This window comes from Lates calcarifer, linkage group LG13 (genome assembly GCF_001640805.2).
Source record: "Lates calcarifer isolate ASB-BC8 linkage group LG13, TLL_Latcal_v3, whole genome shotgun sequence".
Taxonomy (NCBI): Eukaryota; Metazoa; Chordata; class Actinopteri; family Centropomidae; genus Lates; species Lates calcarifer.
The window spans coordinates 19,591,565-19,603,264 of record NC_066845.1 but is presented as its reverse complement, the minus strand read 5'-3'; the positions used below and the strand labels follow the sequence as shown (position 1 = coordinate 19,603,264).

The following is an 11,700-nucleotide window of genomic DNA, read 5'->3' as shown; positions in this document are numbered from 1 at the left end:
CCCTGTTTAATTTTTGGGACTATCAAATCCAATAATTTTCAGGTGAACCTGTATTATAGGTTGAACTCAAAATCACAGACTACAGAGTATTGCAACAGAATGACTGCGTTAAATAATGATTCTCGTTGCCGTTTGAAAAACTTTAGTAACAGACGTTTTCTGCTGTGTTTCTACCCTCTTTTTATTTCGTAATTTCTGCTATCTTCCTTAGGCCTAAATTGCATTTGACCATCCTGATAAGTCTTGCTTGCTCCTCATTTCCTGACAGCGCCGCTGGTGTAGTGGTATCATGCAAGATTCCCATTCTTGCGACCCGGGTTCGATTCCCGGGCGGCGCACGTGTTTTACTCCAGTGACCATGAGCGGATGTTAAAATGTTAAAAAGTAGCACCGACAGTTGTTGAACCATAACAAATAAAGCAGATTTTCTAATTATAAACATTGTACATTGTAACTGGCTTTGTCGCAAGCACTTCACAGAAGTGTCCAGCTGTTATTTCCTCTAACGTTTTTGCGCTTTGGTCTATTAAGCTATGACGAGGAAAAGGCGTATAGAATATTATTCTGCAGTAATGCAAGGCTGTCAGTAACACGCTGTATGTGTAGCTTCTGCCTTACAGATGTGGAGGCACATCTTTGTGTGTGGGAGAAAGAGCGCTTGATTTTGGCTTCATTTCAGCGCGCAGGTTGACGCTGCTGACGCCGCTCCTCCGCCATCTTCAACTTCCTATTGTTTGCATCAGACTGAGGCTGTCTGCGGTGTGTGAGAGAGAAGAAACGGCCACCGATCTGTCATTAAATAGCTGATATAACCTTTACGTTCACGGTCGCTCAAGTTCAGCACAAACAATTTGTATGTCATTGGATTAAAGACCTCTCAGGACGCGACCACTAAACCTTGATGATGGAGGACGATCAACCCAGAACCTTGTGAGTAGCTGCGGCCCTGTCTATGCCCTGGAATGGGAAGGCTCCGTGTAACTACAGCGCGTCCGAAATGTTTCCACGTTGTTGTTTCAATTAAAAACTGTAAAACCTTGTAATTCAGACACACGTGGGCATTTAACTCCTCTTACAGTTTCATGTCGACAACGGCGACGTTTGTGGTTAGAATAAGACAAAGAGGATTTTCGACATGAACGATAAGTGCTGTTTGATTTAGCCGTATAAATAGACGGAACCGTAACTCGCCTGAAAATGAAACTGAAGGGCTAGTTAATGCTAGCTATGATTAGCTAAAGATGCGAACGCAGCTAAGTAGCCACTGCTTCTAAAAATGCATACGTTTTCGTGGAATGATAGCTATATTCTCTAAAGAAGTCGTGTTTTCTCCTTAATGGACAGGCATGAACTAGACCCTCGCGAAAAGGTTGTAATTTTACCTAGTACCGTTAGCTGCCAGCCCCTTAGCATGAGGCCCTTATGAACCGGCTAGCATTATCTTTAGCTAGCCGGTAGAGAAGCCACGTCAACGCTCGGAGAGACGGCACGGGACAGCACCAGCAAGGGGGTAACCATACTCGAGTTGCCTATGTAAAACTGGAACTATCCCCAGTAGTATGTAGCCCTCTATCATTGTTGATTTTATGTTAAAAAATAAGGAATTGTTGTGGGTTGTAGCTAGCCCTCTTAACTAGCCTTTGTTTGCATGCTACTTCCTGTTTGACAAAGACTCAACTCTCTCATCTCTCTCCTTGTTTGCAGGTATGTGGGGAATCTGTCCAGGGATGTCACCGAGCCCCTCATCCTACAGGTCTTCACACAGATAGGACCCTGCAAGAGCTGTAAAATGATAGTTGATGTGAGTCTTATTCCCTTGTCTGGCATATAGTGTTTGACAAAAGGAAATAGCCTTCAACAGTGGCCTGAAAGGTTGCATATGAAAGTCTCAATCTGCATATGTGCTTGATACTGATTTTCCTCTCCCAGTCTGTTGTATCAGGCCTGACACACCAGAATACAGTAGGTGACTGTTATCATGTGTAATTAAATCATCACCTGTACTGTATACTTAATATCAGTCTTGTTTTCCCGTTGACAGACAGCTGGAAATGATCCGTACTGTTTTGTGGAGTTCTATGACCACAGGCATGCTGCTGCCTCACTGGCAGCCATGAATGGAAGGAAAATAATGGGTAAGGTAAGCTATCGTATCTACAGGGTGAGTGGGGATGGGTGGGCTTTGGGTGTGGGAATTTAGATTATGTGCCTTCTTTAAAGTACATAGTGAACTGCTAGTGTTCATATGACATTACATAGACAGGGTTTTTCAACTTTCAAGAGGAAGCTGCTGGACCCAGGATCCAAATCAGATTTTGAACATGTTGAACACTGTCAGAAAGTCACCTCTCCAGTGGTAAAATTGGTAAAATTAGGTGTGGAGGAATGTTGTCAATGAGTAAGTGGAATGAAAGTGAAAGCTTCACTGGAAAGACAGCAAAACATACAAGTCAGGTTATCTAGAATATCACAGCAAACCATTAACATTTGAATCTCCATCATTTAAGAGACCACAGGGCCTTATAAAAGAATATTAAAGCAGTGCTGGATGGTGGAGTAATGAGTTGAGCTTCTGGACAAGGCTAGGACATAAACTGGAAAATCAAATAACTGTGACGCTGGACTGAGCAGCCACTCTGTTTAGGTGAGGTGCATTCAAACTGGCAGCCACTGCTGATGAGTTTGTAACTTTCAGTAATATCTGCATTTGTTATTTTTCCATTAAAATGTTTCAACATTGATTTCCCCTTCGAATTATACCATGGCAAAACTCCTTGCTTTTGCTCCTTGTTAAGATGTAATATCATAAAATTTACCTTAATTAATTTTTTACATCGCTTGATGTACACAGAACAGAAGTGAAAGATAAGACACTAAGTCACATTATATACAAGAATAAATATTCAAAAGTCAGTCTTTAAATCATCATTATAATCATAAAATCATTATAGTAGAAAATACCAGGTTTTATTGTAAATGATGTAAACATACCCCACCTGGCCTGTTCTTTCTCTGCCCCTCTCCGCAGGAGGTCAAAGTCAACTGGGCCACGACGCCAACCAGCCAGAAAAAAGACACAAGTAGTAAGTACAAATGCTGGTCAGTGGGGTTATGCATTCGACTGGCAGTTCATTCGGTACAGTTAGGTAAAACTTGAATACAACAGTCCTGCAATAAATCCTCTCTAAAATGGTTTAATCAGAAACTGAACATCATAACCTACATGAAGGGGATTTATAGGGGATTTACTATGGGACTTCTTCAGATAGATATATTGAATAATAAACTGCTAACTTAATGTATACTTTATGGCATTTAAATAAGTCTGATTCATAAGTGAAAATCACAGATGAATATTTAAACTGCATATATGCTTACATACAGTATATTCTTATGTAGTGATAGTTACTTCCTTCTCTTGTCTGAAATGTGGTTTTGCCAGAATGACCTTTTGTCCTTCCCTTACTAACTAAGTGATAAAAATCAGCAAATCCAGGCAGGACGTCGCAGTCTTGGAAAAAAATGTAAGAGGCTGAAATAGAATGTGCATTGTAACGTATGCCATCTCTAAACTTGCCCCTCATCTAGATCACTTTCATGTCTTCGTTGGAGACCTCAGCCCAGAAATAACTACAGATGACGTCAAAGCTGCCTTCGGCCCATTTGGCAGGATATCGTAAGTATAAAGCTAATATTTACTGACCGAGATTTAGAGTTGCAACTATTGGTCAAGTTAGTTGATCGACAGCAACTATTTTAATAAGGAATCGATCTTTTAAGTAATTGTTTAAAGAAAAAAATGGCAAACATTCTTAGGTTCCAGTTTCACAAATGTGGGGATTTGCAGTTTCTCTCTGTTTTATTTTATTTTAACTTTTTAACGGTTTGGTCTGTTAGTCAAAACACAATATTTTAAGGACCTCACTAATAACTTTGGGAAAATGTGAAAAAAATTCTGCAGGTTAATTTATAGCAAAAATAGCCTTACAAAAATAATTAAATAATGGATAGACAATAGGCTTTGGTTTGGGCAAAACAGGCAATTTGAACATGCAGACTTGGCCTTTGGGAAACTGTGCAGGAATTTTTTTTAATATTGTATTCTTAAAATCTACCAACCAAACACTGAATAGAGGAAAATGATCAACACATTAATTTGCCTTGGTAGTTGTGGCCCTAATTCCAGTTTAAGCTTTCAAAAGAAACTTTCTCCTTTAACACTTAATATAGTAGAGCCTGTATGTTGTGCTGCATGTTTCTGATGTCTTCCTGTTGGTGTGTTTGTCCACAGAGATGCTCGAGTTGTGAAAGATATGGCTACAGGAAAATCTAAAGGCTATGGCTTTGTGTCTTTCTTCAACAAATGGGTGAGTAGATGTCACTGAGTTAATACTGCTGTTGGTAGGGTTCTTAAAGTCTAATTATTTCTATCAAACGTGCTTCAAAGAACAGAAGCATCCTGCATTATTATATTTTAAAATAGCACAGTTTAACATATTTTGGTTTCTAGTTTGTATTTTATGTTTCTAAAAAGGTCCATTTTAGTTTTTATAAGACTTGAAGCAGTAACCACTCTTTTTTTTCATTCCAGGATGCAGAGAACGCCATTCAGCAGATGGGGGGTCAGTGGTTAGGAGGCAGACAGATTCGAACTAACTGGGCCACAAGAAAGCCCCCCGCCCCAAAGACCACCTATGAAAGTGCGTTGTCATAAATGTGCAGATGTTGCTTGCTTAGGATGTTGAATTCATGGTTAACAGCATTGTCTTTGTATTGTCCTCCAGATAACTCCAAGCACCTATCCTTTGATGAAGTAGTCAATCAGTCCAGCCCCAGTAACTGCACTGTGTATTGTGGTGGAGTCAGCACAGGACTGACAGGTAAGGAGCACTATTAAAATATATTATAATATATCACAATGATAATGATACGGACCATGGTAATATCAGCTAAGCTGCTGAAAGCCAGTTTCTTTCAGTGAAGCCAAAACTAGCAACAGATTTATCCTGTTAAGTATGATCTGTGAAGTTACAGCTTATTCCTCTGTACCATAGGAGCTATTGTTCAGAAACTATTAAAAACAATAATAAGTCATATTATTGTAATGGATGACATATTGCTCCATTGAAGTGATTGCCTGCATTATCTATAAATTAGTCACTGCCAAATTAGCTAAATGTATTCTACTCAGAGAGGTCATTCTAAAGCCCAGTGGAGTTGTCGGCAAATTTTCCTGGCCTATGATTTTAACTTATAACCACTAAGAGGCCCATATCCAAGATGCCAGTATGCCATGTTTCTCCTGCAGCAAATGTTTTTTCATGACACATCAGCCCACATACAGTAGTTTGATATCTGATGTTCCGTTTCTGTTTGGCTTCCAGAGCAACTGATGAGACAGACCTTCTCTCCCTTTGGACAAATCATGGAAATCAGAGTTTTCCCAGACAAAGGCTATTCATTTGTGAGGTATGTAAATGTTTCAACTTCCCTTTTTTCTTTCTTTTTCCTCCCCTTAAAAGCAAGGTTAAGGTATGATGCACTGGTTCTCTGGATCCCGCTGACTTCATTTTAGATGATCCAGATCCAGATGTGTCTACCTGCTGTGGACACAGAGGTTCTGGATTTTGAACCACTGGTATGTTTTTAGTGATGTGACCAGCATTGGTTAGTTCCACTCCAAAATGCCTGTTAGATGCTTGCAGTACATGTCTCTGTTAACCGGGTAGCCAGTTCAAGTATTTGTGCCTTTCTGACAGTTTGCTAGCAGAACAGATCTCCAGCAGTTTTATGGTCACCATTGCCGAGTAAATATCTATGAAACGAGTTTCAGTGTTTCCTTAGTCGCTCTCTCCCTCTGTTTTTGTCCAGGTTTAACTCCCATGAGTCAGCAGCCCATGCCATTGTGTCAGTGAATGGCACTTCAATAGAGGGCCACATAGTCAAATGCTACTGGGGTAAAGAGACCCCAGACATGATGAACCCGATTCAGCAGATGCCTATGCCCCAGGTAAGGATGCTACATAGTCTTTATGCTGCATAAAATAAACAGCATCAACGTACTGTCCACTAACTGGAGCAGATAAACATAAGATGACATCTGCCAGTTAGTGCTGCTGTGTCTCATGAGTCTGCGTAAGTTCAGCGTCAGTCAGTTTCAAACCATAACCCTGGAAGTGTTGAACATCACAACGAAAATGTATTAAACAATCATTTTGCCCCCATCATTTTATATATTTCATGTTGAAGTAGTCTTACACTGTGGCTTTAAAGCCCTACTCCTCCCTCTGACACACTCAGAGAAATGCCCCCCTTTGTTCTGGTGCTGTTTTAAAACCCCTCATTGCATCACATGGTGATGTAATGTTTGTGTAGTCAGTTTTTCAGGTAGAAGATTTTCAAGTTCAAGGGAAATGTCGTTTCCTGGTTAAGTAAGGATAGATTCCCAATTGGCATTCAGTTATTATACAGGTTTCTATAATTTAAATTTTTGATTCATTAAGTTGTGGATTTTTTTTCTGAGAAAAACATGGACCAAAGGTGCTTCTAAAACATTTTGGTAGGAAACCTGCAACTACTTGGGTCTGAAACATTAATGAATGAATTGGCAGTGTTTTGGGGGCTGGGGGTCTGCTGCCATGAACCATACGTAAGCCATACTTGTATTGTACTCTACAGCAGAACAAGATGGGCTTTGCTGCAGCCCAGCCCTACGGCCAATGGGGCCAGTGGTACGGCAACGGGCCCCAGATTAGCCAGTACGTCCCGAATGGGTGGCAGGTCCCCACCTACGGCGTCTACGGCCAGGCTTGGAACCAGCAGGGCTTCAAGTAAGTAGCACGGTGTGCACAGGGCTCCCCTTCACCGCCTCCTTCTACTTCAGCACCACCAGAGTTCCCCTTCAAGACCGGGGCAGCGAGAGCCAACTCTGGCCACAGGAGGGAGCCATGGCCTCCCTCCCCCAACCCCCTTCCTCCCTCCTCCCCTCACCAGCCCCTCATCTTGCTCATCTTGAGAAGATTGAGAAATAAACACACACCACACACACAGAACAATCTGAACTTTAATTTTGTTGTTAATCATGTTTCAGTGTGTCATTACAGCTTAATAACTGAAGGGTTTTATTACAAAATGTTCTTGTTGCTTGAATTATGACACTTAATAGTTCAAAACTATCATCTTTCCCAAAAACAATGGTAAGAAGACTCCCTTAAACTGGATAATTTATTCATTCATTAATGTAAAAGTAATTGACAGAAACAGATAAATGCTAAAAGAACAAACATTTGACTTACTGTCCACACCAGGGAGAGTTAATTGATGAAGAATGCATTTCCCTTTTGTAAGATTGCCCACTGTGTGTAAGAACTGTGTTCTTTAAGGCTTTTCATTTGTTTTGTATGTCTACATTCATGTCATAGCTTTTTACATATTTTTCTCTTTTGATTTCATTGATTTATTTTTTACATATACCTGAGGAATTGATCTGTATATGAATGTCAGTAGGACATGTTAAATATCATTTGTAGGTTATCAAATTTTGTTTTTATTTAGATAGCCTATGTGCAGTCATGCTTTGTGCACCCATGATAAATAAAGGAGAGGCCATATGTCGTTGACAGTCTAACATTCTTGGTGAACAGGTGTATAAATAGGCTCTGTACAAAGGTGTGAGGTAGATGTAACTGAGCAGTGTGTGTGATTGTCGAATGTACAGTAAATGCACAATTCCTAAGACAGAGGCGAGGCCTCTCTTGACTTGAAATTTGAAGATAAATCTTTATCCTGTATAAGCTGTCTATTCTCCACACTGAACTTAGAATTTAGTTATATTACATGAATGATAAAAGCCTTAAAATGCATCATGTGAATTAGGTGAGAATTTACGTTTACTTTGTGGCCAAATGTAGAAGTGTTGCAAGAAAAATGAAGATAACATTCTTGTAAACAGTGTGGCTTATCTGTCTGTGTGCTGGTTACAGCTGTTTTATGTTCATGGTTATCAGCAGTTGGGAGGGGGGTAGAAAGTAATATTTAGCTCGCTGCGCTTAGCCTGTTTGCTCTTTGTCTGCTTGTCCACCCATGTTTAATCAAATGACACTTACCTTTGGCCCCTCCAAAGAGCCCTCCACTTTCTGTTTTTTTCCTGTTTTTTGCTAGCTTGATTTTTGCCCAGCCTGCCTCATCCTCACAACCTCTGATAACTCTGTTTGCCTTCTTGTTCTCATTCTAGCCTGTCCAGATTCTAGTAGCTCTAATATAAACAGTCCCTTTGGCTCCCTTTCGCCTTGTCTCTTCTAACCTGCTGGCATTTTGTCTTTCTGTCTCTCTCTGTCTCTCTCTCTCTCTCTCTCTCTCTCTCTCTCTCTTTACTTCGTTTTTTTGCAGTCACTTACCGGCCAGTGCTGGGTGGACTGGCATGAGCGCCATCAGTAACGGTGGGGTTATGGAGCCTACACAGGGATTGAATGGGAGTATGCTAGCCAACCAGCCTGGTATGGGAGCCGCAGGATACCCCACACACTGATAAGTGGGCAGGGTGGGAAATTTGTCAACCATCAGCCTCTTATTGGCTGTACGGTGCCCCGCGGGGCTGTGTAACACCGCCTCCATTTGTGGCAGGACTAAGACTTTTACTGGGATGTGGAGCCTAATGGGAAGGTTGACGTCTATAGGAGATGTAAATGGGATTTCATGGGGGGGGGGATTGAGGTAATGGGAGCCAGGGAGGAGTGATTTGACCCACACAGGTATTTACACCCTTTGTGGAAGGCAAGACTGGCCATGAACCAGGGCTCTTACCATTTTTAAGTTAACTGTAAATGAGTATAAAACTGTAAAGGAGAAACTTTTGGATTTTTTTTTTTCAGGTTTTACAAATTGCTTCCATTTTCACATCTTTCCTCTCAGACAGCCACTGAGAGGTTTGTCATTTTTTAAAAAAATAACCGTTTAAGTCTGAGTCGTGCTAAGTTATGAACCTTAGTTATTATTTGAGGAATGGAAATCTGTTTAATTTGTTCTCATTTTCTCTTGGATTAAAATCAATTGCAGGGATTGTTGCCACTGCTGTTTCTCTGTAAGGGCAGATAAATATTGCACAGTTTTTTCCTCTCTTGTACATGGACAAATTTGACTACCAAGAGTATTTCCTTTTTGCATTCCATTTCTCCTTCATATCTCTCAGACAGCCTCAAACCTTTTCGCCACTTGTAAATAACCATTCATCCATTCATTTGAAACAATGTAAGTAAAATGCTACTGTTAACTGTGGGTGCTTGCTTTCTCTTTTGTTTTGATAACTCGACAGTTAACTCCAACATTGTACGTAGCAGAGTGGCACTATCAAATGTGACACTGGCACAGTGCAACACACGTGATTCTTCCATGCAGGGATAAGACAGCATTGCCATGCAGTGCATACTTAAAATTTAACACAATTCAAATGTTAAAGGGTGAACATGTTTGACACTTCTGATGTTTTTTAAATATCTATTGAAACGCCAGTATTTTATATCAAAAATCTGAGTGGATTCAACCTTTACACTTGCTCTTTTTGCCAGAGAAATGGGGAGGCCTACATTGTAACTGTTGCCTTATAGAGCTGGTTTCTTTTAGCTGACAAGATCCTCTTTTTAATTAGGCAGTGCCTACAGACATTTTCAGACCCTTTTGTTTAGAAAGGTGTTAGCCCTGAGAACTGATGACTCTGCTACTGTAATCAATGTTTTCTTGCTTTGTCCAATTAAAATGCTAATGCACATAAACCACACTATGTGTTAGTTTTCTTTTCTTGTGGATGGGTTGTTATTGTGGGAAACATTAATGGAGATTTAATTTAGCAACAGTTTTTCCAACTGAAATATATTTTTTAGCCTGAGTGTTATTTCTGCTTTGGAAGATTTTGTTGTGAGAAATGTTTTGCAGATTGTGCAAAAAGGGTGAGTATGTTTTGAGGCCACTGTGTTTATTACTCAAACTGTAATCATAAAACTGTATAAAACTACACTTTACTGCAGGAGTAGCCTTCCAACTCAGTACCAGTGTTTACTGAAACATAAGTTTCTATGTGAGGTCTAGGAAACAACTGAAATTTTAGTTGGTTGATGGTCCACTGAAGTAAATATCTTTTTTTTTTTTTTAAAGTCAGTAATCATCTACTGTCACTACTGTACAGTGACAAATTAGTTAAGATAACACTCAGTTCATGGCCTAACTGCCTCCCTTTGCCTACATCTTACACCTGTACTGTTTACTCTGTTTTGTTTCTGCCCACCTGAGGAAGACAGCTCTTTTTTGACGTGCTGTAGCTGGTGTATTTCATTTCAACATTAAAGATTGCTGCTTTCCACTCAGGGGAGGTCCTGGTATTGTGCATGCATGTTATTAATGACACTTGTACCTTTCCTAATATGACTAGTCAAAATGTCTGATATAAAAGGGCCAGGGAACAGGGGCACCTGAATGGAATACAGAGGTAATAACTAATAATTACACTCATCAGGCATGACAACTGAAGAAACAAGCTTATTATTATTGCATAAAACACTTGCAGTGTAACATCAGTTAAAAATCAGTTATTTTTTAACTTTGTCATTGTTGTAATTGCCATTGCATACCGTGGCTCTTGAAATTCTGGAAAAAAACAAAGCTCTGGCTCAGGTTTTAGAGACAGGCAACCTGAAACTGGTACCTTTGGTTTGGGGCTCAGACTCATGTAGAACATCAGCTGCAGGTTCACCACCATCTCCTAACTCCTAACATTTCACAGAGAAATGGATCACCACAGTCATCATGATGTTTTTTTTTTTTTTTTTTAATTTTCTTTATACATTTTGAAAATTAAACTGAAGTTTAGTCCACAGTGTCACAGTGGACTGGGGTGCATTATTTTATATATCAACATTGAGATCTATGCAAAGCACCCATTTTTGCCATGCTGAACATGTTGTGTAAAATCATGCAAACAGACCACTTCCTAAATATAAACTTTGTCCAGTGCATTCAGTCAACACCTGAGATATTTCCTGGTAGTTTTGGATTGACATGCAAACATCCTCATAATAAAATGCTGGGTCTCATGCAGTCACTAGATGGTGCTGTCAGTCCATGTTTCCTGTCTGGTGTTGTGGCGCAGGTGGCTGGCTTTGCTGTTATTTAGCACAGTGTCAGTCAAACCATCAGTCATTCTGTCAGCATGTTAAATGACTGTCTGTCACATTCTGTGTGTGTGTGTGTGTGAGGGAGAGCAGGAAGTACTATGCACGTGTGATGTTGTCAATTCATAACCATAAAACTTTTACTTTTTGTGTCCTCATCAGTGTAAAATATTATTTGTTTGCTACTTTTTAAAGCCTGTGTCCCTCTTAAGTTTTTCAGATTATATATTAAACACTATATATAGATGTACTGTAAGTGTGTGCCAGCTCTCCTCAGTCACTTATTGGGTCTTGGGCAGCCATGCAGTCTGGCTGGCTGGAATAACAGGCAGCAAAAGCTGACAGGCTGATAAATGGTTTGTCTCTTCACAGCTGCTCAGCCAGGACCCGACTGGGCTTTAATGGACGGAGAGTCTGTTAGAGATGGAGAGAGAGAGAGGGAGGGAGAGAGAGATGTCAGGAGATGAGTTAGTGAGCAGATTACAGCTGAAATCAATCAAAGCAGCCATACTCACTTTGGCCCTTTGTCTGTCCTGCTTCC

General features: G+C 40.2%; 1 protein-coding gene and 1 non-coding gene across 3 annotated transcripts; both read left to right on the top strand.

The window, feature by feature from the left end:
- The first annotated feature begins 267 nt into the window (after window positions 1-267).
- Window positions 268-338, top strand: trnag-ccc (transfer RNA glycine (anticodon CCC)). Its single transcript has one exon. It is a non-coding gene; the product is annotated as a tRNA-Gly (tRNA).
- Window positions 339-695: 357 nt separating this feature from the next.
- LOC108878468 (cytotoxic granule associated RNA binding protein TIA1) lies at window positions 696-9,772 on the top strand. 2 transcript variants are annotated; one of them, XM_018669216.2, is made up of 12 exons: window positions 696-930; window positions 1,705-1,801; window positions 2,042-2,140; window positions 3,029-3,083; window positions 3,589-3,676; window positions 4,292-4,367; window positions 4,592-4,700; window positions 4,785-4,880; window positions 5,385-5,469; window positions 5,872-6,010; window positions 6,682-6,830; window positions 8,389-9,772. In XM_018669216.2, exons 1-12 carry the CDS (start codon window positions 902-904, stop codon window positions 8,525-8,527), a joined length of 1,161 nt encoding a protein of 386 aa, XP_018524732.1. In that variant the 5' UTR covers window positions 696-901; the 3' UTR covers window positions 8,528-9,772. The 2 variants fall into 2 exon arrangements, with proteins under 2 accessions (XP_018524732.1, XP_018524731.1); XM_018669215.2 differs by having other exon boundaries at window positions 701-930; window positions 6,679-6,830.
- Window positions 9,773-11,700: the final 1,928 nt, after the last annotated feature.

Coding starts and splice junctions, on each gene's coding strand:
- LOC108878468 (XM_018669215.2), top strand. CDS start 902: ATGATGGAGGACGATCAACCCAGAACCTT. Junction 3,677..4,291: donor GGCCCATTTGGCAGGATATC/GTAAGTATAAAG, acceptor GTTTGTCCACAG/AGATGCTCGAGTTGTGAAAG. Junction 5,470..5,871: donor AAAGGCTATTCATTTGTGAG/GTATGTAAATGT, acceptor GTTTTTGTCCAG/GTTTAACTCCCATGAGTCAG.